The sequence below is a fragment of the Astatotilapia calliptera genome, chromosome 6 (genome assembly GCF_900246225.1).
Source record: "Astatotilapia calliptera chromosome 6, fAstCal1.2, whole genome shotgun sequence".
Taxonomy (NCBI): Eukaryota; Metazoa; Chordata; class Actinopteri; order Cichliformes; family Cichlidae; genus Astatotilapia; species Astatotilapia calliptera.
In genome coordinates, this window is record NC_039307.1 from 10,839,319 (window position 1) to 10,867,175 (window position 27,857).

Genomic DNA, 27,857 nt, shown 5'->3' on the forward strand with positions numbered 1-27,857 from the left:
GAAGACTCACCTATTCTCAGCTGCATTTGAATAAAGCTCCAAATCCACACTTTTAAGCTTAAATTTCAAAACTTATATTTTAACTACTGATTTTATCTACTGTTTTTTTTAATCAATTTTAAATCATTCTTTTTGTTTTTTAATGTCTCTGTAAAGCACTTTGAATCACCTTGTTGTTGAATTGTGCTATATAAATAAACTTGCCTTGCCTCTATATTTTCCTATCTCCTATATATTCCTATCCTATATTTTTTGCTTTGTTTTTTTTTTTTTAGCACAAGTCACTAAGCTTACAACCAAAAGTAGGTAATATTTGGTTTATTTGCTTTGACAAATACAAATAATCACTCAGTTGATGTATAGAGGGTTAGGCTTAATAATTAAATAGAAAAGTCCTTGTGTGAGTTTACAAAGCTGCTGTTTGTCTGTGCACAATCTACCCTGTGGCCTACTTTCGTTATTACTGAACAAACAAAACTCTGATTACCAGAAGTCCTGGTGTGCAAAACAAAGACACATTATGCCAGATAAATAGCCTGAATTAAATCTTATGAAAAAGTAAAATGAAAATTATTGATTATTGAAAATATTGATATCTGATTGATCCGGCTGCTGTTAGACCATAAATCAAACCAAAGTGGTGACCACACACAGCCCTTAGTTTCATTAGCCAAGACTCTTTTGTTTCTGTTTAAAAAAAAAAAAAATGCAGTGAGCCAACACACTTTGCTAAAAAAAAAACAAAAAAAAAAACAAAAAACCACACATTAAAATTAGGTAGGAGTCTGTGTGCAATACATAACAGATTTAATAGAGCAGCAGGAGTATACTTCACTCCCCTCTTTGCCCTTCAGGCAAACTGTAAGGAGTCCAACATGTTTGTATGTAAAATGTGCTCTATTTCATTATGTTCAATTGCATATCACAATATGCGGGTTCATTCCACTGCATGTGGCGAATAAACTTTGAACTTGAACTATTAGTGTAAACGGCATACTTCAGACTGGAGGACACATATAACTGGATAAGGGAAAAATAATGGATGGATGAATAGAAATGCAAAAAATAAAAAATATGGAAAAATGTGCTTATGGTCAGAATTTACACATGAATTTAAGAGAATGAAAACCAAAAAACCCCTGCTAAATCCAGGCTGCTTTTGGATATATATTGGTATTAAGTTATTTTTTTCCTTTTTTGTTTGTTTTTAGCATACTTTGAACCCCACAGCATCAACTGACCATTATATAAATGCCACCGCCTTTAAATGATAAGCACTGTGGAGGGTCATTAACGATGCTCTGCCCTTCTTTTAATGGTTAATGTGGCACAGAGAATTACATTTGTTCTGAGGGTAAAGGCGGGATATATTTTGCTTTCTTTTCTTTCCCTGTCAGTGAAATCCTAAAATAGAGGATATCATATCCACTATATTAAATATGTCAGATTGTTACTGTAAAAAAAAATAAATCCATGAAGCCCAGCCAAATATGTCCTGTAAAGTTACTCAACACGTTTTGATCAGACCACTTGTGTGATTATTTTTACATACTGGTGAATATTTGGGTTCAAAAGAGGCAAAACAATAATATGAGCAATAATATGAGATTTTAGAAAAAAGAAAAGAAAAGAATATTTATTGGATCCTGTGAACTAATTACTAAACTGCATGGTAAGACATAATTTAAACATGTAAACCTTTATTGATTTTCCAGTGTTTACTTGTTTCTTTAGAGAAGAGATAATCAGGTCTAAACTGTTTCCCAACCTGCTGCTGGGAAATTGTGTGTACGTGTGATTGGAAAGAGGATGAATAGACATTTTGTGGGAGTGCAGGGAGGTTAGTGAATAAAAGAAGGATGCTGCACGGCCACGGTTTACTTTAGCAGCAGAAAAGGGTCGGGATAATGAGGAGGACTCTGCTGCTGCTGGCCTCTCTGGCCTTTGCTTCTCTCACTTCTGTGGCTGATGGAGCCTCATTGTAAGTAGACCTGCTGTACTTTTACACATTCCCAGTAAGGTTGAATTAAGGGGCGACCGTGGTTCAGGGGATTGGGAAGCTCCGGTTTGATTCCCCTGCTTTCTCTGTCCTGGTCTTTGTGTTCCTGTTGGCTAGAGGGGCCGATGGAGTGATATGGCACCCTCAGGGCAGCTGTGGCTACAACTGTAGCTTGCTTCTACCAGTTTGTGAATAAATAGTGGCATTGTAAAGTGTTTTGGGTGCAATCCAATATTATGATTAATCATTTCATGCATGAATTATGACAACCTCAATCAGGACTTTTTCTTAATTATTTTTATTCATCTTTTCATGCCTAAAGATGAATTAGAATAATTCATCTTAAGAAAAAAATCCTGATTGAGGTTGTCATAATTCATGCTTAAGAAAAAATCCTGATCAAGGCTATCATAATTCATGCAAGACAAAGTTAAATAACAATAATTACAATGAAACACGCCATACAGCCATACAGTAACTTTAAACAACCAGTGGGTGACACGGTATGGACTGACACATCAGTATCCAATGTACTGGTTTATATGGAAGCATACCATCAACACTGACAGAAATACAAGAAAACAGCCTTTGAATAGCTGTCCACTGTAGTGACCACTATGAGTGAAAGGGTTAATTCATGCATTAAATTAAATTAAATTAAATTAAATTAAATTAAATTAAATTAAATTGTCTGTGAAGGTCATCACAGACCAGTCATCCAGGTCATCATAGTCTAAGGAGCTTGGAAAGAAAAGCATCTGGACTTCTTTAAGTTGCTTGAAGATGTTTCGCCTCTCATCCGAGAAGCTTCTTCAGTTCTAAGGTCAAATGGCGGAGAGTCCCACATTTAAAGCCAGTTGGAGTTTCCCCCCCAAAGAGGGACAAAAAGACCCCTGATGATCCTCTACCTAATCACATGAGCCAAGGTGTGAAAACAGGGTGTGGGTCACAATCAGCCAGGGTTTCGGGTGAGCTCATTGTGAAACCTGGCCCCACCCTATCATGCGATTTCCTGAGGTCAGATGGCCCAGGATGTGAGTGGGCGTTAAGGCATCTGGGAGGGTATTCAAAATTGGATTATAGATGGCAGGCAGTTGGTGTCGTAAACCACCGCCTCTGTTCAAAGATGGTCGCTCACAGTGACCAGTGTAAAGGAAGCACTCAAAACATGCAGTTATCCTAATTGGGCGTTCATAAAGTCAGCAAAGAGGCACAGAAAAGAAGATCAGACACCAGCTAGGGAGGATAAGAAAGACAGACGCAACAACATTGTCAGACATCAGGCTGCAATGCAACATTTACATATAAAGCATTTAAAAATGTGAGCTATTTTTAAAATAATTTTAAGGGTCCCATAGGAAAACAGCTGGTAAATACTTTTTTGTTATAGTCTTCAGTCATAAAACCTTTATAATAATAATAATGGATTGGATTTATATAGCGCTTTTCAAGGCACCCAAAGCGCTTTACAATACCACTATTCATTCACTCTCACACACTGGTGGAGGAAGCTACAGTTGTAGCCACAGCTGCCCTGGGGCAGACTGACAGAAGCGAGGCTGCCATATCGCGCCATCGGCCCCTCTGGCCAACACCAGCAGGCGGTAGGATAAAGTGTCTTGCCCAAGGACACAACGACCAGGACAGAGAGACCAGTGATCGAACCGGCGACCTTCTGGTTACAGATGCGATTCCCAACCCCCTGAGCCACGGTCGCGGTCATTTATTATTATACAATAAATACGTGAATAAAAATTGAAAACTTAATTGTTTTAAATAATTAAAAATAATTATTTCAGCAATTATTAACATGTTTTTCATAGTGTCTAAAATGAACATATAACATAATAAATAAATAATTTATTCTTTAGTCAGTAACAGCATGTGTTTATCTACACAGAGACTAAAATCATTAACATCTTTCTATGTTACCACCACTCTGCAGGCAAGTGATGTCTGCCCCAAACTTGTTGCGGGTGGGAACTGCAGAAAACATCTTTGTGGAGTGTCAAGACTGCACTGGAGGAGACGTTAGGGTTGAAATCAATGTGATGAACCATCCAACCAAAACTAAAAGGCTGGCAACAACATCTGTGACCCTCAACAATGCAAATAACTTTCAGCAGCTTGGGAAAGTAACGGTAAGTTGAATTATTTGTTTACTGTATGATAATATTGTTGTTATTTCTATTTCATTAAATATTCAATTATCATTGAATATGCCATCCAAGTCTTTATAGACTTTTCATACTGGTTTCAGATCCCTGCAGGAGACTTCAGTAAAGATCCCAACGCGAAGCAGTACGTGTACCTACAGGCTCAGTTCCCCGACCGCCTCCTGGAGAAAGTCGTCATGGTTTCCTTCCAGTCTGGTTACATCTTCATTCAGACAGACAAGACCCTTTATACACCAAACAGCAAAGGTGAGTCTACCGCTACCTCATGACTGAGAAACAGCACACACAAGGGTAGTTCTGTGGTGACCCACTAGAGGGCTCCACTCAAACCCAAGCTTAGAGGAGGGGTTTTTGTTGTGTTTGGGTGCGATGTGCTCAGTTGATGTATGGAGGTGAATAAAGCTGGAATGGAAAACTAGAGCTCCCGTGTTGTGTGTTCCATGCTTCCATAGTTCTACCTTTATTTTATTTAATACAGATTCAATATTTTTTCAGGGCCATTCAATAAACTTAATGAAACATGGTGCTGCTCCAATAATTTAGTTTTGAGTTTGAGACAAAAAACTGCTTGTTACAGTAATTATGTGGCTATGGCATCACCTTACACAAATTAGAAAGCTGCTTTGTGTAGTCCATGCAGTCCCTTTGAAAAAGGTTTGATAATTATTTTCAGTGAAGATTTGAAAGGAAAAAAAAATCACATATTTCCCTCAGTTTGACTAAGACACATTTTAAATGAATGACCTTAAATGAAATTACTAAACTGAATTTCTTGATTAACTATTCCTCCCAACATGTATACATCACTGTCCGAGCAGCAAAAATAACATCTTCTCTTCCCTTCAGTTCATTTCAGGATGTTTGCACTGACACCCCAGATGGAGCCTGTAGAGAGGGATGAAGCAGCCCAATCTGATCCTTCCATTGCCATTGAGTTTGTGGTATTGTGTTTTATTCTTCATGGGCTCAGAATTGAAAGTGACATTATGCAAGGAAAACAAATATTTTATTTGCAAAGAAACAAAACAAACAAAATACATCAACTTTGTCTTGAATTTTTTTATATTGTCATTTACATATTAGTTTGGAAACTAATACACTGTCCAAAACCACCACTAGCAATACTAGTGCACTAGCATTGCACTGTTAATAGTGGTTTATTTTTTTTCCAGACACCTGAAGGCATTGTTTTACCACTTGATATAGTCGCTCTAAAATCAGGTATTCATTCTGGAGATTTCCAGCTTGGTGAAATTGTTAGGTGAGTATTATTATTATTACTGTGATTATTATTATCATTATTGTGGCATGTGGGGAGTGGCTAGTTATCTCCCATCATGCCTTTCGAATATGTGTTTCTGTTTAAGATGCTCGTTGTTTTTTGTTTAAGTTTATGTGACTCTTATCTGTTCGCTTAACTGTTCTTGTTGATGCTGCAGTATAAATTCACTGACAGTTATTGTTGATGGAAAGAATTTAGAACCATGACTCAGTTCAGGCATGTAGTCACTGACCATCTGAAGCACAGTGTAGTATAGCTGAAGTGTCCAATAAAGATCTCCCCCTATCTAATTTCTGTAGAACAGTAAGTTTAACTTTTGCATGGGTGCTTTGCTGTTAAGAATACTCAGCTGGCCTTATTATTATTATTATTATTATTATTATTATTATTATTATTATTATTATTAGTGTATATTATGAAGGGTAGTATGTGCTACATTGATTATTTTTACTATATAATCAATCATGCATAACTTATACACTTCCATAATTTGGCAATTGTAGTCTAATTAGATCCTGTGTGTAGAATATAGTCTGCAGTATGATTAATGTGCTGCCTTGAGTTTTATAAATGCTTGGACTATTTGATTGATTAATATATATCTCTCTCGCAATCTATGTGTGTGTGTGTGTGTGTGTGTGTGTGTGTAGTCCTGGACTGTGGAAAGTGGTGGCAAAATTCCAGAGCAACCCACAGCAAATCTATTCTGCAGAATTTGAGGTCAAAGAGTATGGTGAGCATCCCATTATCTGTACAGTACCTGCACAACATTTCTTTACTGTTTTTAAATGTGCCATACAAATAGCAATTTGAACTTGACAAAGAAAATATTTTAATCTTGCAGTTCTTCCCAGTTTTGAGGTGAAACTGACACCATTAACACAGTTCTTCCACGTGAACAGCAGAGATTTCACCGTCAGAATCAAAGCTACGTATGTAATTGTTTTGTGGATTTAAGTAGTATATATGTGATCGTTTGTTGTTACATTTTGACCTGGGTTCGAACTGGTTGTTCACAAGCACAATTTTATTTCATGGTTTAAGGTATCTGTTTGGTCAGGAGGTGGATGGAACAGCCTATGTGGTATTTGGGGTCATCAAAAAGGACCAAAGTAAGCAGAGTTTTCCAGACTCTCTTCAGAGAGTGCCGGTGAGCCCATATTTATACTTAAGATTTAGCCTTTCCATATAAAGCAATGCTGACATAAGAATTTAAATACCTCCTACTATTCAGAAACTGTATTATTGTGCTATAAGTGTAGAACATATTTTTACATAAACATTGTCATGTTGCTGAATTAGATTGAAAATGGTGAAGGAGAGGTGACACTGAGGAGGGAACACATAACAAAAGTTGAGAGGGACATCAACAGCCTTGTAGGGGGAGCCATATTTGTATCTGTCAGTGTGCTGACAGAAAGTGGTAAGAAAAAAATTACTGTTTTTTGTTTTATTTTTTATGAATCCTGACAATTTTTGGTGAGTATGTATAATTATTTTCTTGTACCCTGTCACAGGTAGTGAAATGGTGGAGGCCGAGCTGAGAGGTATCCAGATTGTTACATCACCCTATACGATCCACTTTAAAAGAACTCCAAAATATTTCAAGCCAGGAATGTCCTTCGATGTTGTGGTAAAGCACTAATTTACATTTGCATAGTCTGATATAATGTTACACGGTGAAGTCATAAATTTGATATGTCAGTTGTGTCATTTGAAGAAATTATAATTGCTTTACAAAGTGTCATGATCAGTGTTGGTCAAGTTACTTGAAAAAAGTAATCAGTAACTAATTACTGATTACTTATTTTCAAAAGTAATTAATTACTTAGTTACTTAGTTACTTTTTAAAAAAACTATTTACAACCTGAACAGGTGATAAAGCAATAGATCTTTCAGCTCAATTCTACTTTTTCTACATAATCCATCATACAAAATGTAATCAAATGGAAAAGTCTCTTTTTAAAACTTGTTTTATTAGTTTTAATCTTTTAACTTTATGCATCAAGCAAAAATTTAAGTATATGTAACATTCTCTGACTGGAAGAAATTTGTTTAACATTTAAACCTATTTTCTGCACATTCCAGCACATTAAAAAAAATAGTTTTTTGTGTTTACACTCAGTCTTTCAAATAGATGCAAGTGAAACACAGCAGAAAATAAATAAAATCAAAGACTAGCGGTCCTGTTGCTCTATTTTCACCTGTAAAGCAGCAGCGTTCCTACGGGAAAGTAACGGTAATCTAATTACTGTTTTTGCAATAGTAATCCCCTACTTTACTTGTTACTTGAAAAAAGTAATCGGAAAACAGTAATGCGTTACAAGTAACACGTTACTGTAACAATGCTGTTTGTTACAAGTAGCGCGCTACTGCCCATCACTGGTCATGATTCAGTTTCTCTTGTCTGATGTTAGGTTGAAGTTTTAAATCCTGATGAAACACCAGCAGAAAACGTTCCAGTAGTGATTAATCCTGGGGCAGTCAGGGGATTCACTGCAGCTAACGGCATGGCTCGGCTCACCATCAATACAGAAGGAAATGCAGCTGAGCTGAGAATAACTGTAAGTTTAAAGTTCTGAAAAAGCTATAAAAAGAACCCCCAGCAACAAAAACAACACTACTTCCACTACTACTGCAACTACTTAGAATAAAAACAAGAATGACAGCATTAAAAATAACTTTTAATAATAATAATAGAGCAGCACAGTGGCTGCCAGAATGCTATTTTGGATTGTTCTGGCTCACTTTAACGCTTGCTCACACAAATGCTGGCCTCAAGCAATAAAGATTATCACTTACTTATCACTTAATTTAACTTGTTGCTCATTGGTTATGTATGGTGGGCTTTAATTACAGGTCCTGACTGATCCTTGTATACTTGCAAATGAAAGCACATGAATGTTTGTCTTATGCTTAGTATGGCTTATGTGTGTGTGTCTTTAATTACAGGCAGTGACCAATGACAACATTCTTACACCTGATAAACAAGCAAGAGCAGAGATGACAGCAAGACCGTACCAGAGCAAGACCAGGACTTTTATCCACATAGGTGAGAAAAATCTTGAAGAAGCATTGCATCAAGTAAAAGAATAAAGATTGTTACTGTAGGTAGAAGTGGAAGTATACTGTGTGAAACAGGCACTAAAAGATGTGTTCAAACTATAACATTTATTGAAACATATTTGCAGGTGTGGATTCAGCTGAGCTGAAAATATCAGACAATCTAAAAATCAACCTCAATCTCAACCAGCAGCCAAATCAAAATCATGATATCACATATCTGGTGAGAGACGTATTTATTTGTTTTTGTATATATAGCTATTTTTTCTGCAACAACTGGTCATAGTACATACATGTGTGCTTAAGGTGTTAGGTATTAATATGCAAATCTTTCATTTCCCCAGATCCAGAGCAGAGGTCAGCTAGTGAAATACGGCCGTTATACGACAAGAGGCCAAGTACTGATTTCCCTGATACAACCAATCACCAAAGAAATGCTGCCATCGTTCCGCATCATAGCATACTATCATACAAGTTCAAATGAAGTGGTATCAGACTCTGTTTGGGTGGATGTAAAAGACACCTGCATGGGCACTGTAAGAGACTCAAGAGCTGTGAAAGAGTGAATCTTTACAGCCAAAATGCACAAATGTTACTCATTTCTACAGTAGTGCTTATTTTTTTAACATATACAAATTTGCATGTCACCCTCACTTAGCTGAAACTGGAATCCTCACGACCTGCTCCAGCCTATGAGCCTCGCAAGATGTTTAGTCTGAAAGTCACAGGAAATCCAGAGGCCACAGTGGGACTGGTTGCAGTTGACAAAGGTGTCTACGTCCTAAACAACAAGCACCGCCTGACACAGAAAAAGGTCATTTCTCAATTATTTTTTGCTTTTTATATTTTGTAAATTGTTTAGCTACAGTAAACAAATTGCACATATTGGATTTCATATTAATTTACGTATTGCATACATACCAAAAATGTCACCTCTCTGGTGGGGAAGGAGGCTGAGTTAGTGCGTGAGGTTGAGACGTGCCAGCTAGATATAGTCGGGGTCACCGCAACACATGGCCTGGCTCTGGAACCATTCTCCTGGAGAGGGGCTGGACTCTGTCTCAGTCTAGAGTTGCCTCGGGTGAGAGGTGTCCGGCTGGGGTGGGTATCTTGGTATCCCCTCGGCTTGCTGCTGGTATGTTGGGGTTTCTCCCAGTGGACGAGAGGGTTTGTTCCCTTCGCCTTCGGGTCAGGGAACGGGTCCTGACGGTCGTCCGTGCTTGTGCGCCGAGCGGCAGTTCAGAGTATCCAACCTTCTTGGAGTCCCTGTGTGGGGCACTGAAGGATGCTCCACCTGGAGACTCTGTTGTCCTACTGAGAGACTTTAATGCTCACGTGGGCAACAACAGTGAGACCTGGAAGGGCGTGATTGGGAGGAACGGCCTCCCAGATCTGAACCCGAGTGGTGTTTTGTTATTGGACTTCTGTGGAAACCACAGTTTGGCCATAATGAACACCATGTTCAAACATAAGAGTGTTTGAAGTGCACGTGGCACCAGGACACTCTAGGTCACAGGTCGATGATCAATTTTGTAATCGTATCACCAGACCTGTGACCATATGTTCTGGACACTCGGGTAAAGAGAGGGGCTGAGCTGTCAACTGATCACCACCTGCTGGTGAGTTGGATCAGGTGGCGAGGGAGGACGCTGGACAGACCCAGCGCACCCAAACGTACAGTGAGGGTGTCCTGGGAACGTCTAGCAGAGGCCCCGGTCCACGAGATCTTCAACGCACACCTCCAGCAGAGCTTCAACAGCATTCCGAAGGAGACTGGGGACATTGAGTCCGTGCTGGAAAGGAGAGTCCGTCTGTTAGTCGAACCTCAGATACAGGAGGAACAATGCGGTTTTCGTCCTGGTCGTGGAACACTGGATCAGCTCTTTATCCTCTTGCATGGGACACTCGAGGGCGCATGGGAGTTTGCCCAGCCACTCTACATGTGTTTTGTGGACTTGGAGAAGGCATTCGACCGTGTCCCTTGAGGGGTCCTGTGGGAGTTGCTCCGGGAGTATGGGGTGTCTGGCCCATTGCTACGGACCATTCAGTCCTTATACGACCATTGCAAGAGCTTGGTCCGCATAGCCGGCAATAAGTTGGATTCGTTCCTGGTGCGTGATGGGCTCCGCCGGGGCTGCCCTTTGTCACCGATTCTGTTCATAATTTTTATGGACAGAATTTCTAGGTGTAGCCAAGTGGCGGAAGGCTTTCACTTTGGTGGTCTCAGGATCTGCTTTTCTCAGATAATGTTGTCCGGTGGGCTTCATCAGGTGATGGCTTCCAGCTTGCCTTGGAACGGCTCGCAGCCGAGTGTGAAGCGGTGGGAATGAGAATCAGCACCTCCTAATCTGAGGCCATGGTCCTCGGCCGGAAAACGGTGGAGTGCCCACTCTGGGTCAGGGACGAGACCCTGCCCCAAGTGGAGGAGTTTAAGTATCTTGGGGTCTTGTTTACGAGTGATGGGAGAAGGGAGCCGGACATCGACAGACGGATTGGTGCTGCCATCGCAGTGATGCGGCCTCTGTACCGGTCTGTTGTGGTGAACAAACTACTTACCCATTTACCAGTTGATCTACGGCACTACCCTCACCTATGGTCACGAGCTGTGGGTAGTGACCGGAAGGATGACAAGGATGCCTCCTGGGCACCTCCTGGGCGAGGTTTTCCGGGCATGTCCCACCGGGAGGGGGCCCCGGGGCAGACCCAGGACATGCTGGAGCGATGATATCTCTCGTCTGGCCTGCCGAACACCTTGGTGTTCCCCCGGATAAGCTGGAGGAGGTGGCTGGGGAGAGGGAGGTCTGGGCTTCTCTGCTTGGGCTTGGGCGGAAGAAAATGGATGGATGGATGGATACGAAAAACCTGAAACTTATTATGTTGTTACAGCATGTTAACCTGTGCCTCAGAACAACTATGCCTAGCTGGGACATACGCCAGACAGCCCTGTAGGTCCCCAGTTTTATTTGTTGCTCTCAGGGTGTGTGGAGAGGAGGACAGATTATTGTGAATCTAAAATTAAAAAAAAAACCCTAAAAATATGACGGTGAGTTGAGTTTAATGTAATAATTTACAATGTCAACAAGACATTTTTTTATTTTTTAGCCCTTTTTTTTTTTTTATTTGTGAGCCATATTCGAGTCCTCTTATTGTAAGTTTACTGTTCAATTTACATTCTTGTATGTTTTTGTACTTTAACCTGTAGGTGTGGGACATAGTAGAGCAGTATGACACAGGCTGCACACCTGGTGGAGGAAAGGACAGTATGGGTGTCTTCTTTGATGCTGGGCTATTGTTTGAGTCCAACACTGATGCAAAGACCACATATAGACAAGGTGACAAAGCAACAGAGCATCCCACTCTTTTACCATTGTCTAATACTTTTCTTTCGGCTTCACTGTTAAACCCTTGAAGAATGATGATTATTTCTGTCATGTTTTTGAACAGTCCAAAAAAAAAGGTTGTGTTATATTCTTCCTATTTTAGTAACACAAAAACCAAATTCAGTTTCAGGCTTGTTTCATATGATATATTTTGTCTGTGTTGCATTTTACAGAAATTAAATGCCAGCCTGTGAACAGAAAGAAACACAACGCTGCTGTAATGGATGTCAGAAGCAGCTTATGTAAGTATATACATATAAATATATATTTTACATAAATAACTACATATTAATTCATAATTTCACACATATCACTGTTTTTAATTTTGACAGGCTATGTATTAGTCAACAGACAAAAAGAATTTTTTTTATTTTACGCTTTTGACTTCATTACAAGATTTTCTGTTCACAAAAAGACATATTTAAAAATATATGTTTTTAATTTTACAGTAAAACAGAGTTCCTATACTTTCTTCTTTACTTTTCAGTAAAAAATTATACAGACCCAGTAGAAACTGAGTGTTGTCTGGATGGCATGAAGGAAACCCCCCTTTCATACACCTGTGAGGTCCGCAGCGAGTACATTGTTGATGGTCAAGGCTGCCGTGATGCTTTCCTGCGCTGTTGCAAGGCAGTGGAAACTCTTCGAGCAGAGAAGAGGGAGGAAGACCTCAAACTGGCTCGCAGTAAGAGATGGAAACAAAATGGGAAGGGGTTATCTCATTCATACTATGTGTCATAAAATTCACAAAATTATATCATTTTTAAACAAAATCCAGGTGAAGGAGAAGACAACAGTTTTATGGACAGCAATGATATTGTTACTCGCACCAATTTCTCAGAAAGTTGGCTCTGGTCTGATATCAAATTGCCTCCTTGCCCTAGAAACACACCTAACTGGTGAGTCACTGTAAATCACAAACACATACAAATGAAGTTACATCTTAACATCTCTCAGACTGTAAACATTTTTCTATATTTCAGTGACACCACATCATTTGTGAAAAATGTTACTTTGCCAGATTCAATCACAACCTGGCAGTTCACCGGCATCAGTCTGTCAAGAACTCACGGTGAGGATTCAGTGACTAAAATATGGCTTTTTTTGGCCTTCCCTTTACTTTTTTTAAAAAAAATGTCATTCTTTTCTGCATATTTTCTTTAAGGAATCTGTGTGGGTGATCAATTTGAAGTCATTGTCAAGAAGGATTTCTTCATTGATCTCAGGCTGCCTTATTCTGCTGTCCGTGGAGAGCAGATAGAAATTAAAGCAATCCTCCACAACTACAGCCCTGATCAAATCACTGTAAGTACAGAACCACAGTAATTACTGGACTGAAACACAGTGGTGTCCAAAAGTGTCATCTTGTGAGTTTATCATGTGCATTTTCATGTTGTGTTCTCAAAATCATTTTCATTTTCACTTGCCAGGGTGAATACATTTCCTTAGTTAAGGTTGGCTTATCATATTTCGTTTATCATTAGAGATGGACCGATCCGATATTACGTATCGGTATCGGTCCGATACTGACCTAAATGACTGGATCGGATATCGGAGAAAAATAAAAAATGTAATCCGATCCATTAAATATCACGAAAGCACCTCACAAAACTTGCAACACGCCGCAACTCACCTCAGAACGTTAGCATGTCGGAGCAGTATGCATCACGTGATAGAGCGGCTGTGGCATGCGGGACCTGTCGGTGGTCTGGATAGCATGTGGAGCTTCGCTAGCAACCCGGCATTTCATCTCCGACAAAGTTATCCCCGAGAGAAGTAAAGCAAGTGTGTAAGTCCATCTCTGAATGTTTGTAAAGCATTCCTGCGTTAAGCTTAACGAGCGACTGCCTCTCGCTCTCCGGCTGCTACTTCAATCGTGAAACTGCTTAATGATCTCGCTCTCCGGCTGCTACTTCAATGTGAAACTGCTTAATGATCAGCTGATCGGCTTTTCTGTTGCGAGTCCGTCTTTGTTTTTGGCCCACTTTGCACCAGAAAGAGGAAACCAGCGGCTGAACAACAGCAGCACGTTTAAGCTTGATCAGCTGTTGTTAGAATTTATTTAATATTACTTTCTACTCAGGATCTTTTTCTACGTAGCTGACGCTGGTAACTGTGCAGGGGCGGATCTAGCAAAGTTTAGCCAGGGGGGCCGATAGGGCATTAACAGGGAAAAGGGGGCACAAAGACATACTTTTCTTTCTTATTCTCATTTAAAATGTCTAGCTTTTAATAAATAATTATCTGACACACAAAGTTTTAATTTGATGTAAAATGAATAGAAGTCAATTACTGTATATAGTGACTATAAAATCTCTGTATTTATTCATGATCTTTGTATTCTTCCAGTTTGAAATACAACGTTTCAATCTCTTCTCCAACTTTGTCATTGCTCTTTTTCTTTTATAAAGGTACGTGTCGATTTGACTGAGGAGGAGCATGTGTGCAGTTCAGCTTCCAAACGTGGTAGGTATCGCCAGGAGGTCACTGTTGGGCCTGAGACCACACGATCTGTACCTTTTGTCATTATTCCCATGAAGGAGGGAGAACGGCGCATTGAGGTTAAAGCAGCTGTTAAGGACTCATATCTCAATGATGGAGTCATGAAGATGTTGCGGGTGGTGGTAAGAAAACCAATGTTTGCTATTTGGATGCCCAAAAATATGTTCGTTATCAATTCCCTATTAAATAAAACAAAAATGTTTTTTCTTATCTGAATGTGAACAGGCCATTTAAAATTGGTAGTAATAAAATAATTTGAAAGTTATTGTTTGTTGAGGTTTAGGCACAAAAAGGAACAGACAGAAACAATAACTGGAGTCTGGCTCAATCCCAGACCAAACATCAGACTGATAATTTTGTAGACTAACAATATGTGCTGAACTTTTCTTCTAATACTACATGATTATCACTGCCAAAAGAATGTCCCTTAATAATCTTAGAAATGATCAAAATATTAACAATAATCATACTCATCAAATGCATTTTTAGTTCATTGCTTGTTTTTGTGTCTATTTTGTAAAAAAAGGATTTTAGTTAAAGTGTGACTATAGGAAGATGAAGAACCAGTACAGTACTCCAATCAGTACTGAACAGCAAACTGACAAAACCTAGCCAAAAGAAAAACTACTTATGATAATGTAGGTCAGTTTTATTTTTTATATTTTACTTCTAAAAATCATGGTCATCATCAATATTGACATATATTACTGAAATGCGTTCACTGTATTCATTTGGGAGAAATGTTACATTTACAGTCACATGTAAATGTTGTTTAGTAATTATGCATAAAAATGGATAACAGTTTAGTTGAAATTTAAACAGAGCTGACAGTTCAAGCTAAGTCAGTATTTGTGGTTTATATATTGTGATTTTGTAAAGGGTTTTGGCTTCATATTAATATTGATAATGTTATATTTTATGAATTTAAAGGAAAAATACTCTGTGCATATGATAACATTGTAAACCACTACAGTCACTTAATTATTCTCAGCAGCACACTTTCAGTATCTATTGCAACTACAAAGTACATATTTTATAGCTGCAATAGTAAGTTAACTACTAACATCATTTGCATTTTTGCTGCTGTGGCTACTTCTCTCACACATCGAGAGAAGTAGCAACAAGAATACAAAGTTAAACTGAGTTTAGTCATAAAGGCTGCAGTTAGGCTGAGAAAGACAAACTGTTGAGGACTTAATTTAATTATGGATTTATTTCCTGTTTTGTAGCTACTGCACTTTTCTTTGCTAAAATAATGATGACTTCCAATGTTTGTCTGTTTTCCAGCCTGAGGGCGTACTGGTTAAACATCCAAAGATCGTGACTTTAGATCCTGTTAAGAAAGGAGAAAGTGAGTTTATCTATTAAAAAGCTAGATTCTAATTATTCAGTCAAACCCTGATTTTCACCTTAATAAAACCTTTTTTTCTCTGTTTAGATGGTGTACAGAACGAAGTTCTTAACAGTGGAATTAAAAGCAAAGATTTGGTTCCAAACACACCTACTAGCACACAGATCTCTGTGACAGGTGAGAAATATTTAATATTTATGCAGTTTATGTGATTCAGTGGCTATATCACCCTGAAGCTTCTATTATATATTGTTATTGTTGACATTCGGGACTGACTACCTTAATGGGTGTTGTGAACCTTTTTTGTATGTGTATGCATGCAGGGAGAGAACAAGTATCTCAGCTGGTGGAGAATGCCATTAGCGGAAACTCAATGGGTACTCTAATCAGACAACCCTCGGGCTGTGGAGAGCAGAACATGATGTCAATGACCCTGCCTCTTATTGCAACCTTGTATTTGGACAAAACCAACCAATGGGAAACTGTGGGCTTTGCAAAACGTAATGAAGCTCTCCAACATATAAAAACTGGTAGGCTCTCACAGATGTACATAAATTCTTTGGTAACACAATAAACACACAAAGCTCCTCAAAATTGTTTCTAATTGATAAGAGTCAGATGCAAGTTGAATAGCAGTGAAGTAAAAAGATTGTTTTATTTCTTTAATTGTTTCATCAAGGTTACACAAACGAGTTGGCCTTCCGTAAAAAGGATGGATCGTTTGCTGCATTTCCTTCTCGCCCAGCTAGCACCTGGTGAGGCACCCACAAACATCCATGAATTCATACATAATATTTTGCACATGCTGCTTTAATTTCTGATTTTGCAAAGCCAATTTATAGTAAGGGCAAATAAATTATATTAAGGTATTGTATCCCCTCTTCCTGTCTATAAGGCTGACTGCCTATGTTGCCAAGGTGTTTGCAATGGCCCATCATCTGGTTGCAATACAAGATAATGTAATCTGTGATGCTGTCAAGTACCTTATTCTCAAAGGACAACAACCTGATGGTGTTTTCAAAGAATTTGCACCTGTATTGCAGTCAACAATGAATGTGAGTGCACTGATTTCATTAATACCAGTTCTTCATCTATACTTAAAATACAAAATGGCTTATAACTAAATGAGAAACCAGTTATACAACTGCCAATCAGCTTTTATAAATATTAAAAACTGTTCTGTTAGAAATAATAATAATATGTTTGTGCTTCATCTGTAGGGTGATGTGGCCGGCTTAGATTCAGACGCCTCCATGACAGCTTTCTGCCTCATTGCAATGCAAGAGTCACGCTCAATATGTTCCGACACTGTCAATGTGAGTATTTCACCTGCAAACATTGTTGTTACAAAGTATCTAAAATGATCAAACCGTGATACTTTCTATTGCACTTGCATTGAAGATTTAAACCACAGACCAGCAAAAACAGACAGAATTCAATTAATCTCACAAATATGTTCTCTGGTCATGTCTGTATGAAGATCTTGTAAATTATAGATTGATAAAAACATAAAATATTCAGACTACACCTCTTCATGACTTGGATATACAAAAGCTTTAATTCTGGTGCATTGCTCATGTTATACTGAGTTGTACAATTTCTAATTTTAACTTTCTCAATTAATGAGACTCGAGAGGCTCACAAAAGGACGAAGAACAAATGCTCCACATTCCAAAATAGTATAGTAATGTTATATTTCCTTATGTTTTGTTATCCTGTCACTCATTATCTGCCTTTTTTTTCCCTTTTTTCATCTGCCCAGAGTCTCCCAGGCAGTATAGACAAAGCAGTGGCCTACCTGGAGAGGCGCCTGCCCAGCCTCACCAACCCTTATGCTGTGGCCATGACATCATATGCACTGGCTAATGAAAACAAATTCAACAAAGAGACCCTATACAAGTTTGTTTCGCCAGGTTTGTACAGACAGACAGGCAGACACACACACACACACACACACACACACACACACACACACACACACACACACACACACACACACACAGAGTTGAGACTATATAAATGTTTACAAGATCAGTAAATGTAAACTATGATCCTTACTGTTTCAGTTCATTGCAAAAAAAAAAAAAAAATTGGAAAAACTGTACTATGTTCATGAGGATTTTTTTTCTAAGTCTTAGTTAAATGAATGGTCTGGTATTTACAGTGCTTTTAAATTGCTGCCCTGTCCTTCTCTAATACAGGTCACATAACCATAGGCTAAAATACAATAATTTTTTTGGCGTTAATTGTTGGTGCAAATGGACTCAAGATGTGAGTTCCTCTTGGGTCACATCAGAACAGGTCCAGTGATAGCGACAGTGAGTTTATTTACAGTAAAGTTACAAACAAAGATGACAACAAAAGGAATTGTCAGTTAGTGTGTCCAGGGTTGCAATATTAACAGATCCACAGGAACTCTCTTTACAGGGGAAACTCTCTCTCTTAGAAACTCACTAAGGTGCAACCAGGGGCAGAGATGATATGTATCTTCACATTTTTACTATATTCACAAATTTACTACTGAGGTAGATGTGTTCAAGATATATTATAGTAATAAAAATGTGCTTGTGTGATTGTGTCTGTCAGAGCTATCTCACTGGCCTGTACCTAGAGGGGGCATTTACACTTTGGAAACCACAGCTTATGCTCTTCTTGCTCTTGTCAAGTCTCAGGTGAGCATGTCTAAATTATATCATCCATCCATTTGCTTCCGCTTATCCTTTTCAGGGTCGCTGGAGCCTAACCCAGCTTAGGGCGAGAGGCAGGGTTCACCCTGGGCAGGTCTGTTGCAGGGCTAACACATAGACAGGGGACAACCAGTCGCACTCACATTCAATCACACATTCACACCTATGTTCAATTTAGTATTTCCAATTAACCTAACCCCACTAACAACATGTGGTCATTGAAAATTCATTCTACAGTATTAAAATACCATTTTTATACCATTCCAGAGTACTCGAATTACCATTTATTTAATGTAAATTTCTCCATTTAGTTTTATGTTGTGTTATTATTGTGTGCAAACACAAATGAAAACAAATAAGACATTGCTTTGTTATGAACTATGAAAAACATTGCTGTTTTCTTCCATTAGGCAAGTTTCTGGACTGGACTTTAATTACAGAAAGCCTAAAACTCCGAAGTACCTTTGAAAAATGTTTTCCATATTTTTTTGAACTCTACTCCTGTCCTTTGCTGTTTTAATAAAGAACTTTGAAGATGCCAGACGTGTTGTGAGATGGTTCAACACACAACAGAAGGTGGGCGGAGGCTATGGATCAACTCAGGTAACACAAAACTTCCTGTCAATCAAGATATCATAGGCAGATATTTTATACATATTATCCCACCTTATAACCTTTGCCTTTCTTTATCTCCCCCACTTTTCTTCTCTCCAGGCTACTATAATGGTCTATCAAGCTGTAGCAGAGTACTGGATCAACGCTAACGAACCACAGTATGATCTGAATGTGGACATCAAGTTGCCAGGAAGGTCGGCACCTGAAAAGTACAATTTCAATCAGAACAACCACTATGCCACAAGAACGTCTAAGGTGAGAAGAAGCAACACAAACACAGTCACCATGTAGCACAATTTGTCAGTCTGAAAACATGTCCTCTAGCAGTAAATAAATCTCAGTACTGCTAGTGTTTCTGTCTTTTTGGCAATCCATCTCACCACTCTGCAAGCTTTTTGGTCTATTTCCTTTTTTCCTGTCTAACAGACATTCAATGCAATTTAAATTCAGTCGGTGGGAGCAAAGTGAGCTTATCTCTGTTTTTTTCTCATAATATGTACAAACACATCTTTGTGTGTTTGTACATATTAATCCCAACAGATTAACGATATAAACCAGGACATCACAGTGACTGCTAGGGGAACAGGAGAAGCAACAGTGACAGTAAGTTATCTGTTAGTTGATCATTTCAGAATCCTAGACAAGGCTTTTTAAACCTTAAAAGAACAGCATAACAAAGACTTATTTATCACACAATATAAAAACACACTTTTTCTGATGCAACAGTTGGTATCACTGTATTACGCTAAGCCCAAAGAACGGGAGAGTGACTGCCAGAATTTTACCCTCAAAGTGGATCTCGTAGAAGGTACTTTGATGTCCTTTATCTCCTCTTTTTATTTTACTTATCTCATTAAATCTGTTTGCTTCAGTTTATGGCATTTTATTTGTTTGTGCTCATTTTTTCTTTTTTCTTATTCTTTCAGAAAAATTAAATGCAGATGAAAAGATATACAAACTTAGGATAGAGGTCATGTAAGTACAATGTAAACTACACTTTAGAAATAGTTTTGGCTTAATTGGATTTTTTTGTTCCCGTCCATTTAACTCTGCTGTCATTTGAATCATTCTTATCATTCTCTCTACAGGTATAAGAACAGGGATCGTGATGCAGGCATGTCAATCTTGGATATTGGCTTACTAACTGGTTTTGCTGTTGAAACAAAAGACCTGGATTTGGTAAGAAGAGACACCCACATTACGTTATGTGGTTACAGTTAAAGAAAAAAATAAGACCTCTTAATGTTTAAAAATTGGCCTTTTTGTGTGTCTCTAGTTGTCTAGAGGACGTGGCCGCACCATATCAAAATATGAGATGAACAAAGTCCTGTCAGAAAGAGGCTCACTCATCATTTACTTGGACAAGGTTGGAAATCACACCAATCTTTCTCCTTATCCCCCCTTTCCCCTTTACCCTGGTGTTTATTTATGTTTTTCACTTTTGTGTGTGTCTGTATTTCAATTCCCAGGTTTCTCACACACGACCAGAGGAAATTGCTTTTAGGATCAAACAGGAAATGCCGGTGGGCGTCTTACAACCCGCAGCCGTATCTGTCTATGAATACTATGAACGTGAGTTTTATAAACATCTTACCTTTGTTACCTTCAGGTGTTCCAATAAGCACCTAGACATGCAAACTGCTGTCTGCCGAGCAGCTGTACTTTTCTGACTACATTGTGCCAAGTCTAAAGTTTGGTTGTTTGTCAGGAGTTCCAGTTAAAAAAAAGACAATTTCGCACTCCTAACTTTGTGGCAACAGTTTGGGGATGAGAATGTTTCAACACACCGGTTTTGCACTATAGTGCACAATGCAAGGTCCATCAAGACATGGTGTAACAGCAGTCTGGCGAGGAAGGAGCAGCTAGCAGGTCCAGCGGGCATACTGTGTGGAGGTTAGCCAGATAACTCAAAGCCAGTCAGTTAAATCAAACAACAGACCTTTATTTGACATTAGCAACATAAGCCCACACAAGCCAGGTCTCCACTGCTTTACTCTGTCCGTACATACATGTGCGGGGATGGGTAGATACTAGAGATGGCACGATACCACTTTTTTATGTCCGATACCGATACCGATATCATAAATTTGGATATCTGCCGATACCGATATGAATCCGATATAGTGTTTTTTAATCAACAAAACTGTTTTTTTAAATATCTTGCTGCATTTTGTATAAGTTCATACTCAAGTTTAAAACAACAACTACACTAAAGCTATTCTGTTATACCTGTATACAAAAAAAATATTTCATAGTTCAGCAATACTGATCAATCTAATAAACTTAGACCTACACCATCCTCCCTATTCTGGTATTTTAAAGAGTACTTAGCGTAAATATTAAGCAACCTAACTAATAGGGTTCCAACTCCCAGCAACAACAAAAATAAATAAATAAAAAATAGGGAACCACCCCTCACGCGCCACCTCATGATGCTTAATCGACGTAATCAACCTTAATTTGATGCAGTGTGAAAAAAAATGAACAGAAATCAATTATTTTTCAAGAAATATTAAATAGATTCAACATCTTTCTTCAACAAAATTGCAGACTGCACAGATGGTACCTTCCCAAAGGAAAAAGTACTATAGCTTACTAGGGTAAATATATTAGACTTAATAGTCACTATATACAGTAATTGACTTCTATTCATTTTACATCAAATTAAAACTTTGTGTGTCAGATAATTATTTATTAAAAGCTCGACATTTTAAATGAGAATAAGAAAGAAAAGTATGTCTTTGTGCCCCCTTTTCCCTGTTAATGCCCTATCGGCCCCCCTGGCTAAACTTTGCTAGATCCGCCCCTGCACAGTTACCAGCCGTCAGCTACGTAGAAAAAAGATCCTGGAGTAGAAAGTAATATTAAATACATTCTAACAATAGCTGATCAAGCTTAAACGTGCTGCTGTTGTTCAGCCGCTGGTTTCCTCTTTCTGGCGCAAAGTGGACCAAAAACAAACGAGAGACAGACTCGTGACAGAAAAGCCGATCAGCTGATTTAAGCAGTTTCACGATTGAAGTAGCAGCCGGAGAGCGAGAGGCAGTCGCTTGTTAAGCTTAACGTGGGAATGCTTTACAAACATTCAGAGATGGACTTACACACTTGCTTCTCTCGGGGATAACTTTGTCGGAGATGAAATGCCAGGTTGCTAGCGAAGCTCCACATGCTATCCAGACCACTGACAGGTCCTGCATGCCACAGCTGCTCTATCACGTGATGCATACGTTCTGAGGTGAGTTACGGCGTGTTGCAAGTTTTGTGAGGTGCTTTCGTGATATTTAATGGATCGGATTACATTTTTTATTTTTCTCCGATATCCGATCCAGTAATTTAGGTCAGTATCGGACCGATACCGATACGTAATATCGGATCGGTCCATCTCTAGTAGATACCAATGCCAGTGTTACAGGCCCCACTATGATGGGCGCGTAGCCAGATTACGATCCTGTAAAACAGGAGAGAAAGTGAACACAGGAGACACGCTGCCGTTCGCCTGGTCAGTCTTGCCAGAATGGAAAACTTACGGCCAGTGTTGCCAACTCCTCAGTAAGGAAAATCACTATTGGGTGTCCTAAAAGTCGCTAGAAGTCGCTAAATGACGTCATCGCCTAATTTGCATAATTGGTCATGCTGATCTAATTGTAACCTATTTTGTTGGAGAGAGAAATAACATCGTGGAAGAGAAATAAAGTGAGTAAAAAACGTCCTAAATGCATTTAGAGTTTATTTAGAACTACAAATTAAATTTATTTTAGCAATTATTGTTTTTTTAATGTCACAATTCCAACCCTGCTCCTTTACCTGGGCTTGGACCCGAAATAGGCACTCTGGTGGAGTTACTTTGTGTTTGTGTGCGTGTTTATAAGTAGTTTTAAACCTTGTGATCCACAAAACTACGGAAGCGTAGAGCTGCCACCCAGGCAAAAGAAAAATACAAGTGTATCACGTTATAACGTGAAAAGTTTATTGTTCTAACAAGATACTTTTCCTGTTTGTACAATATACCATCATGTTTGTACAATATATGATCACGTTCGTACAATATAATATTTATATTGTACAAACGTGATAATTATGTATATTGTAATAACGTGATATTATGTTGTTCAAACGTGAAAAGTATATTGTACAAACATGATGGTATATTGTACAAACATGATAGTATATTGTTAGAACAATAAACTTTTCACGTTATAACGTGATACACTTGTATTTTTCTTTTGCCTGGGTGGCAGCGCTATGCTTCCATACAAAACAGCATAAGAGTAAAAGAAGAACTGACTGCGTTACAGCACCTGCTACTTGTTGAGAGTAAAAGCGATACTCGCTTTCACGTCTTTTTTTAGCGACTTTTTTTTAGAGAAAAAGTCGCTAAGGGGTCTGAAAACTTGCTAAATATAGCGACAAAGTCGCTAAGTTGGCAACACTGCTTACGGCAGCTATGCACTCGACTCAGTTCCCAAAGCACGCTGCTGCCCCCTACTGTCCAAAGTGTTATACACTCTCCTGGCAACAGGGAACTTACATGACATTGTGGATTTAAATTACACCAATAAACCAGCAAAATAAAACATGCATAATAATCTCCATATATCACAACACTTAACTCACAATTGTGACCACATTTCTGTGTGGATCACACCAGCCCGTTACAATGGTGAGGTCTTTCTTGGAACAGACACACGGGCAGCATGTACTGGCCTGCACAGAGTCTTGACCTCAACTTGATAGAACAGGTTTGGGATGAATTAAAATGGAGATTGTAAACTAGGCCTTTTCATCTAACATCGTCTGACCTCACAAATACACTTTGGGAAGAATGATCAAAAATTCCTATAAACACACTCCTGAACCTTGTGGAAAGCATCCCAGAAGAGTTGAAGCTGTTACAGCTGCAAAGGTTGGGTTGACATCATATTAAACCGTATGGATTAAGAATGGGATGTCACTTAAGTTCATTTGTGTGCGTGATTTGTCATTGCCATATACATTGTTATATCTACCATAGAAGTCACAAAATAATAGAGAAATACCTTCTTTTTTATTGCAGAAACACGCTGTGTGAAATTCTACCATCCAGAGAGGGAAGCTGGAAAACTACTGCAGCTCTGTAGAGATAACATATGCACATGTGCTGAAGGTAAACACAATCATATACATGTGATTAAAAAAGCTTATTTTACAACAGTAATTAAAATGTTTTCATGCATTTTTCTATAACTTTAAATGGTACAGAACACAGCATTAGAAGTGTGATTAAAGTAAAGGTTTCATTTTAATAGTCAAATTTTGAGCAAATGTGTTTTTTATGTAGTTTTGTTTGGGTGCAAGTTCTTCCTGACAATGAACTGGTTAAACCTGAGGGTGGGTGGAAGCCACCTGAAGCTGTGGATATGCTGATCCTGTGTCACAGTGCCTTTTTGGCATACAGTTATGAAAAATCAATCATGGACTCCTGTGTATCCCCAAGTATTCCTGAGTCGCATAGGAGGCTGTCTGACCAACAGCTAAAGCATGGTGAAAACTAGTCCTTAACAAAAACACAAGCACACAGCATATCTATAACAGGATAGCTGGGACCGATGTCCAGACCCTAACCCCTTTGAAATGCTGTGGCAGGAATATGATAGACTTATACAGGGGCAAATCCCCACAAACCTAAAACTCCTCAAATGATGTGAGACACTGATTTCAGAGAAAAAAAAAAACTTATTACTGCTAAAGGTGATTCTGCAAGCTTTTGAATCATTGGGTATACTTTCACACTGCAGTATTCTGGCCTGTGAAAGTACATTTGTTTTTCATAACTAGCTATTGTGCTGTTAGTAACTTTAGATCTATGCACTAATCTACAATTATAAAAGATGCCTATTTTAGCAAATGAGATTTAAATAGTATATTCGACCTTCATATACCTGCAGTCACCTATCAACACACATGAATACATTAGCTTTGCATTTTTACCCTGTCCCTATTGTGTACTTACAGAGAACTGCAGTATGCAGAAGAAGGAAAAAATCCCCAATGATGACCGCCAAGCTAAGCTTTGTGAAAGTACAGAGACCAGCAAAGTAGACTTTGGTAAACAAACATAAATGGGTTACATTTAGTTTTATTTAATAGGATATAGTAATGCAAAAATCTAAAAACTATACTTTGGCTGCCCACAGCTTACAAAGTGCTGGTGGAAGAGGTTGTAGAAGAGTTATCCACAGACAGTCACAAAGTCAAAATGCTGGACCCCATCAAAGAAGGCAAGTAGCTACGTCCTTTAAACGTCTATTTTAACTCGTTGTTGTTTTTTGTGGCATTAAGATAGCAGTGATGGTTATTTTCTATTATAGCCACAAAAAAAAATAGGCAATTTGAAGGACAAATCGAGCATTTTATAAAACTGCTGCTTGCTTTTGTACTAAGAGGTACATTTAGTGGTTGACACCATTTACTATCAGTAAGTCAGTGTGGCTTGTCTTGCTGATACCCATTTTCTCATTTAACATTTAATACTCAGCACAAGCATATTGCCAAAATACTAGTATTATCTGTATAATACTGTATTATGATGATACAACTAGGAATGTATATGGACACAGCAGCACTGTGTTTAACTATAACTTGAGCAACACATTCAGTCATTCATAAATCACTGCTCTCAACTGTCATATCTTAATTACAGGGAGTCTTGATGTTGGTCCACTATATACACCGCGAATATTTCTCAGTTATCAACGCTGCAGAGAAGCTTTAAGCCTGGAACAAGGAAAAACCTACCTCATCATGGGCTCAGATAAAGATATTTACAGAGATGACAAAAAGAATACGTAAGTATATTGTTTGTCTGGCTGTGCTTGTGTGTGGTGTATATTTAAACTAATCTCAGAGTTCTATTCATTAATCATACCTTCAGTGAATAAATGTAATTAACTTGAACTGTGTATATTTATCACAGTTGTTTTATTCTGTATTTTGCTGATTGGTCACACAAACACTATTTTTCTTTCAATTGTTCTTTTCAGATTCGAGTACGTAATTGGTGAGAGAACCTGGGTTGAGTATTGGCCTACAGCAGAAGAGTGTCAGACTGACAAATACCGGGATACCTGCTTGGGCTTGGAGGAGATGGTCATGCACTACTCACTCTTTAGCTGCATCGACTAGTAAAACAAAAAACATTTCAAATCTTGTTATTCTGCTGTTTTTACAATTTTCTGTAAAACAGAAACCAATATAACATAAGGGTTTCACCATTTTACTGCAATGATTAAAATGTATTAAAATTTGGTACTGGCTCTGTGTTTATTCAAGTTTATGGTGGTTAATAAATTTCTCGAATTTTTAATGCATTTGAAACTTTACTAATCCATGACAAGCACAACAAAAAGATAAAACATTTGAGATAAAACACCCAGCCCTCCTTATAAACCTGATAAGTACAAGAAAAAAGGTTGGATGTATAGAAATATTACTGAGTTAGTATAACTGCAGAAATAAGAAAATATGTTGGCATTTATTTTAATTTTCAGACAAATACAGTGAAGAAACGACAGGAAAGCAGAGGGAGAGCGAGGAAGACATGCGGCAAAAGGCCACGGGTCAGACTCGAACCCGTGTTCCTTGACGTTTGCCATGTCCAAAGTTTTATGTTCTCCTTAAATTGCTGTCTTTCTGAATGATGTCCAAAAGACGGTGTGGGCTTTTTAGATAACTGGGAAACTTTCTGGAGGAAACCTGGTCTTGTTAGGAGAGACAGTACCCAGCTGCTCTCATTTCTAGAAATTGGGCTATTTTCACCAGCCTGTTAATCAACCAAAGACCAAGACAGACTTTTAATTCATTTGAAAGCCTGATGCTTAGCCTTGTCCATCCCAGTTGCAAAACTCAAAAAACATTCTTCTTTGGCTCTTGAGGAAGGCGGTCGCACTTTTCTCCTCTCCCCTACCCTTATCTTCCCTGCTTGGCTTCTTGTGTCTTTGTCTAGTCTCGTCTACTTTTCTACTCTTGCCCTGGAACACTCTCACAGTCTGTTCTCTAAAACCTAAAATAGGAATTATGGATTTGATCAACTGGTCCCTGAATGCAATTGACACCCTTTTCTCAACGAGGAACCTGGGCTCGGGTGAGCCTGAGTGTCCTGGAGGGACGTTCCCTGCCGGATACATGATGGACGGGTGGCATAACTGGAGGGCCGTGTGCCTGGCGGGACTGTCGATCGAGGACATTGAAGACATCTACCTTTTCAGAACCATGATAACAGGGTTCTTGCTGATCGGAGCTGGCTTGGCCCAGGCTTATCAAAGATTAAAGAAAGTGGAATTGGCTGTTCAAAACCCCACAAGGCTGCCTGCTGTGATTGAAGCGATGGGACGAGTCATGAGTTCTCAAAATGGGCTCATTGAACGCAGCACGGATAAGATCTTGGAGAAGCTTGAGGCTGCTGTGAACACTCAGAATAAGACTGAGCGAAAATTGGATAACATCTTGGAGAAGCTCACGGTGGTTGTGAGTTCTCAGAATTTGCTCTTTGAGAGCAAGATTGATAACATCCTGGAGAAGCTCACGGCTCTCCAATGGGAGATTGAGAGACCAGTGTCGGACTGCTAGAGAGGCTGTGAAATTCACATGCAGTTGTTCGCACTAAAGGAAAAACCACCATCATTTCATGTGGTCTATGGTGTATTGACAGATATGTGCTTTTTGTGCTGGGGTGTTTTTTTTCTGTTCTCAAACTGTTCTCCCATTAGGAGCTCAGTCTGAGTGGAGTTTTTTTCTCCTCCTCTCACCTCATGTTATGTATTTTC

At 38.8% G+C, this 27,857-nt stretch overlaps 1 protein-coding gene across 1 annotated transcript; it reads left to right on the plus strand.

Moving 5' to 3' along the window:
• Nucleotides 1–1,858: 1,858 nt before the first annotated feature.
• Nucleotides 1,859–26,340, plus strand: LOC113023847 (complement C3-like). Its single transcript, XM_026170256.1, has 43 exons — nt 1,859–1,981; nt 3,945–4,140; nt 4,260–4,422; nt 5,023–5,117; nt 5,349–5,437; nt 6,109–6,191; nt 6,303–6,390; nt 6,503–6,608; nt 6,761–6,881; nt 6,976–7,091; nt 7,876–8,022; nt 8,411–8,510; nt 8,650–8,744; nt 8,866–9,057; nt 9,180–9,335; nt 11,724–11,853; nt 12,075–12,143; nt 12,389–12,586; nt 12,680–12,800; nt 12,885–12,973; nt 13,067–13,206; nt 14,313–14,525; nt 15,691–15,754; nt 15,842–15,931; nt 16,078–16,284; nt 16,434–16,509; nt 16,650–16,809; nt 16,975–17,070; nt 17,517–17,667; nt 18,341–18,426; nt 18,967–19,044; nt 19,156–19,311; nt 19,597–19,659; nt 19,783–19,864; nt 19,983–20,031; nt 20,145–20,235; nt 20,333–20,422; nt 20,526–20,628; nt 24,110–24,199; nt 25,048–25,140; nt 25,230–25,313; nt 25,736–25,880; nt 26,076–26,340. The coding sequence occupies exons 1-43, from the start codon at nt 1,908–1,910 to the stop codon at nt 26,215–26,217; spliced, it is 4,977 nt and encodes a 1,658-aa protein (XP_026026041.1). The 5' UTR covers nt 1,859–1,907; the 3' UTR covers nt 26,218–26,340.
• Nucleotides 26,341–27,857: the final 1,517 nt, after the last annotated feature.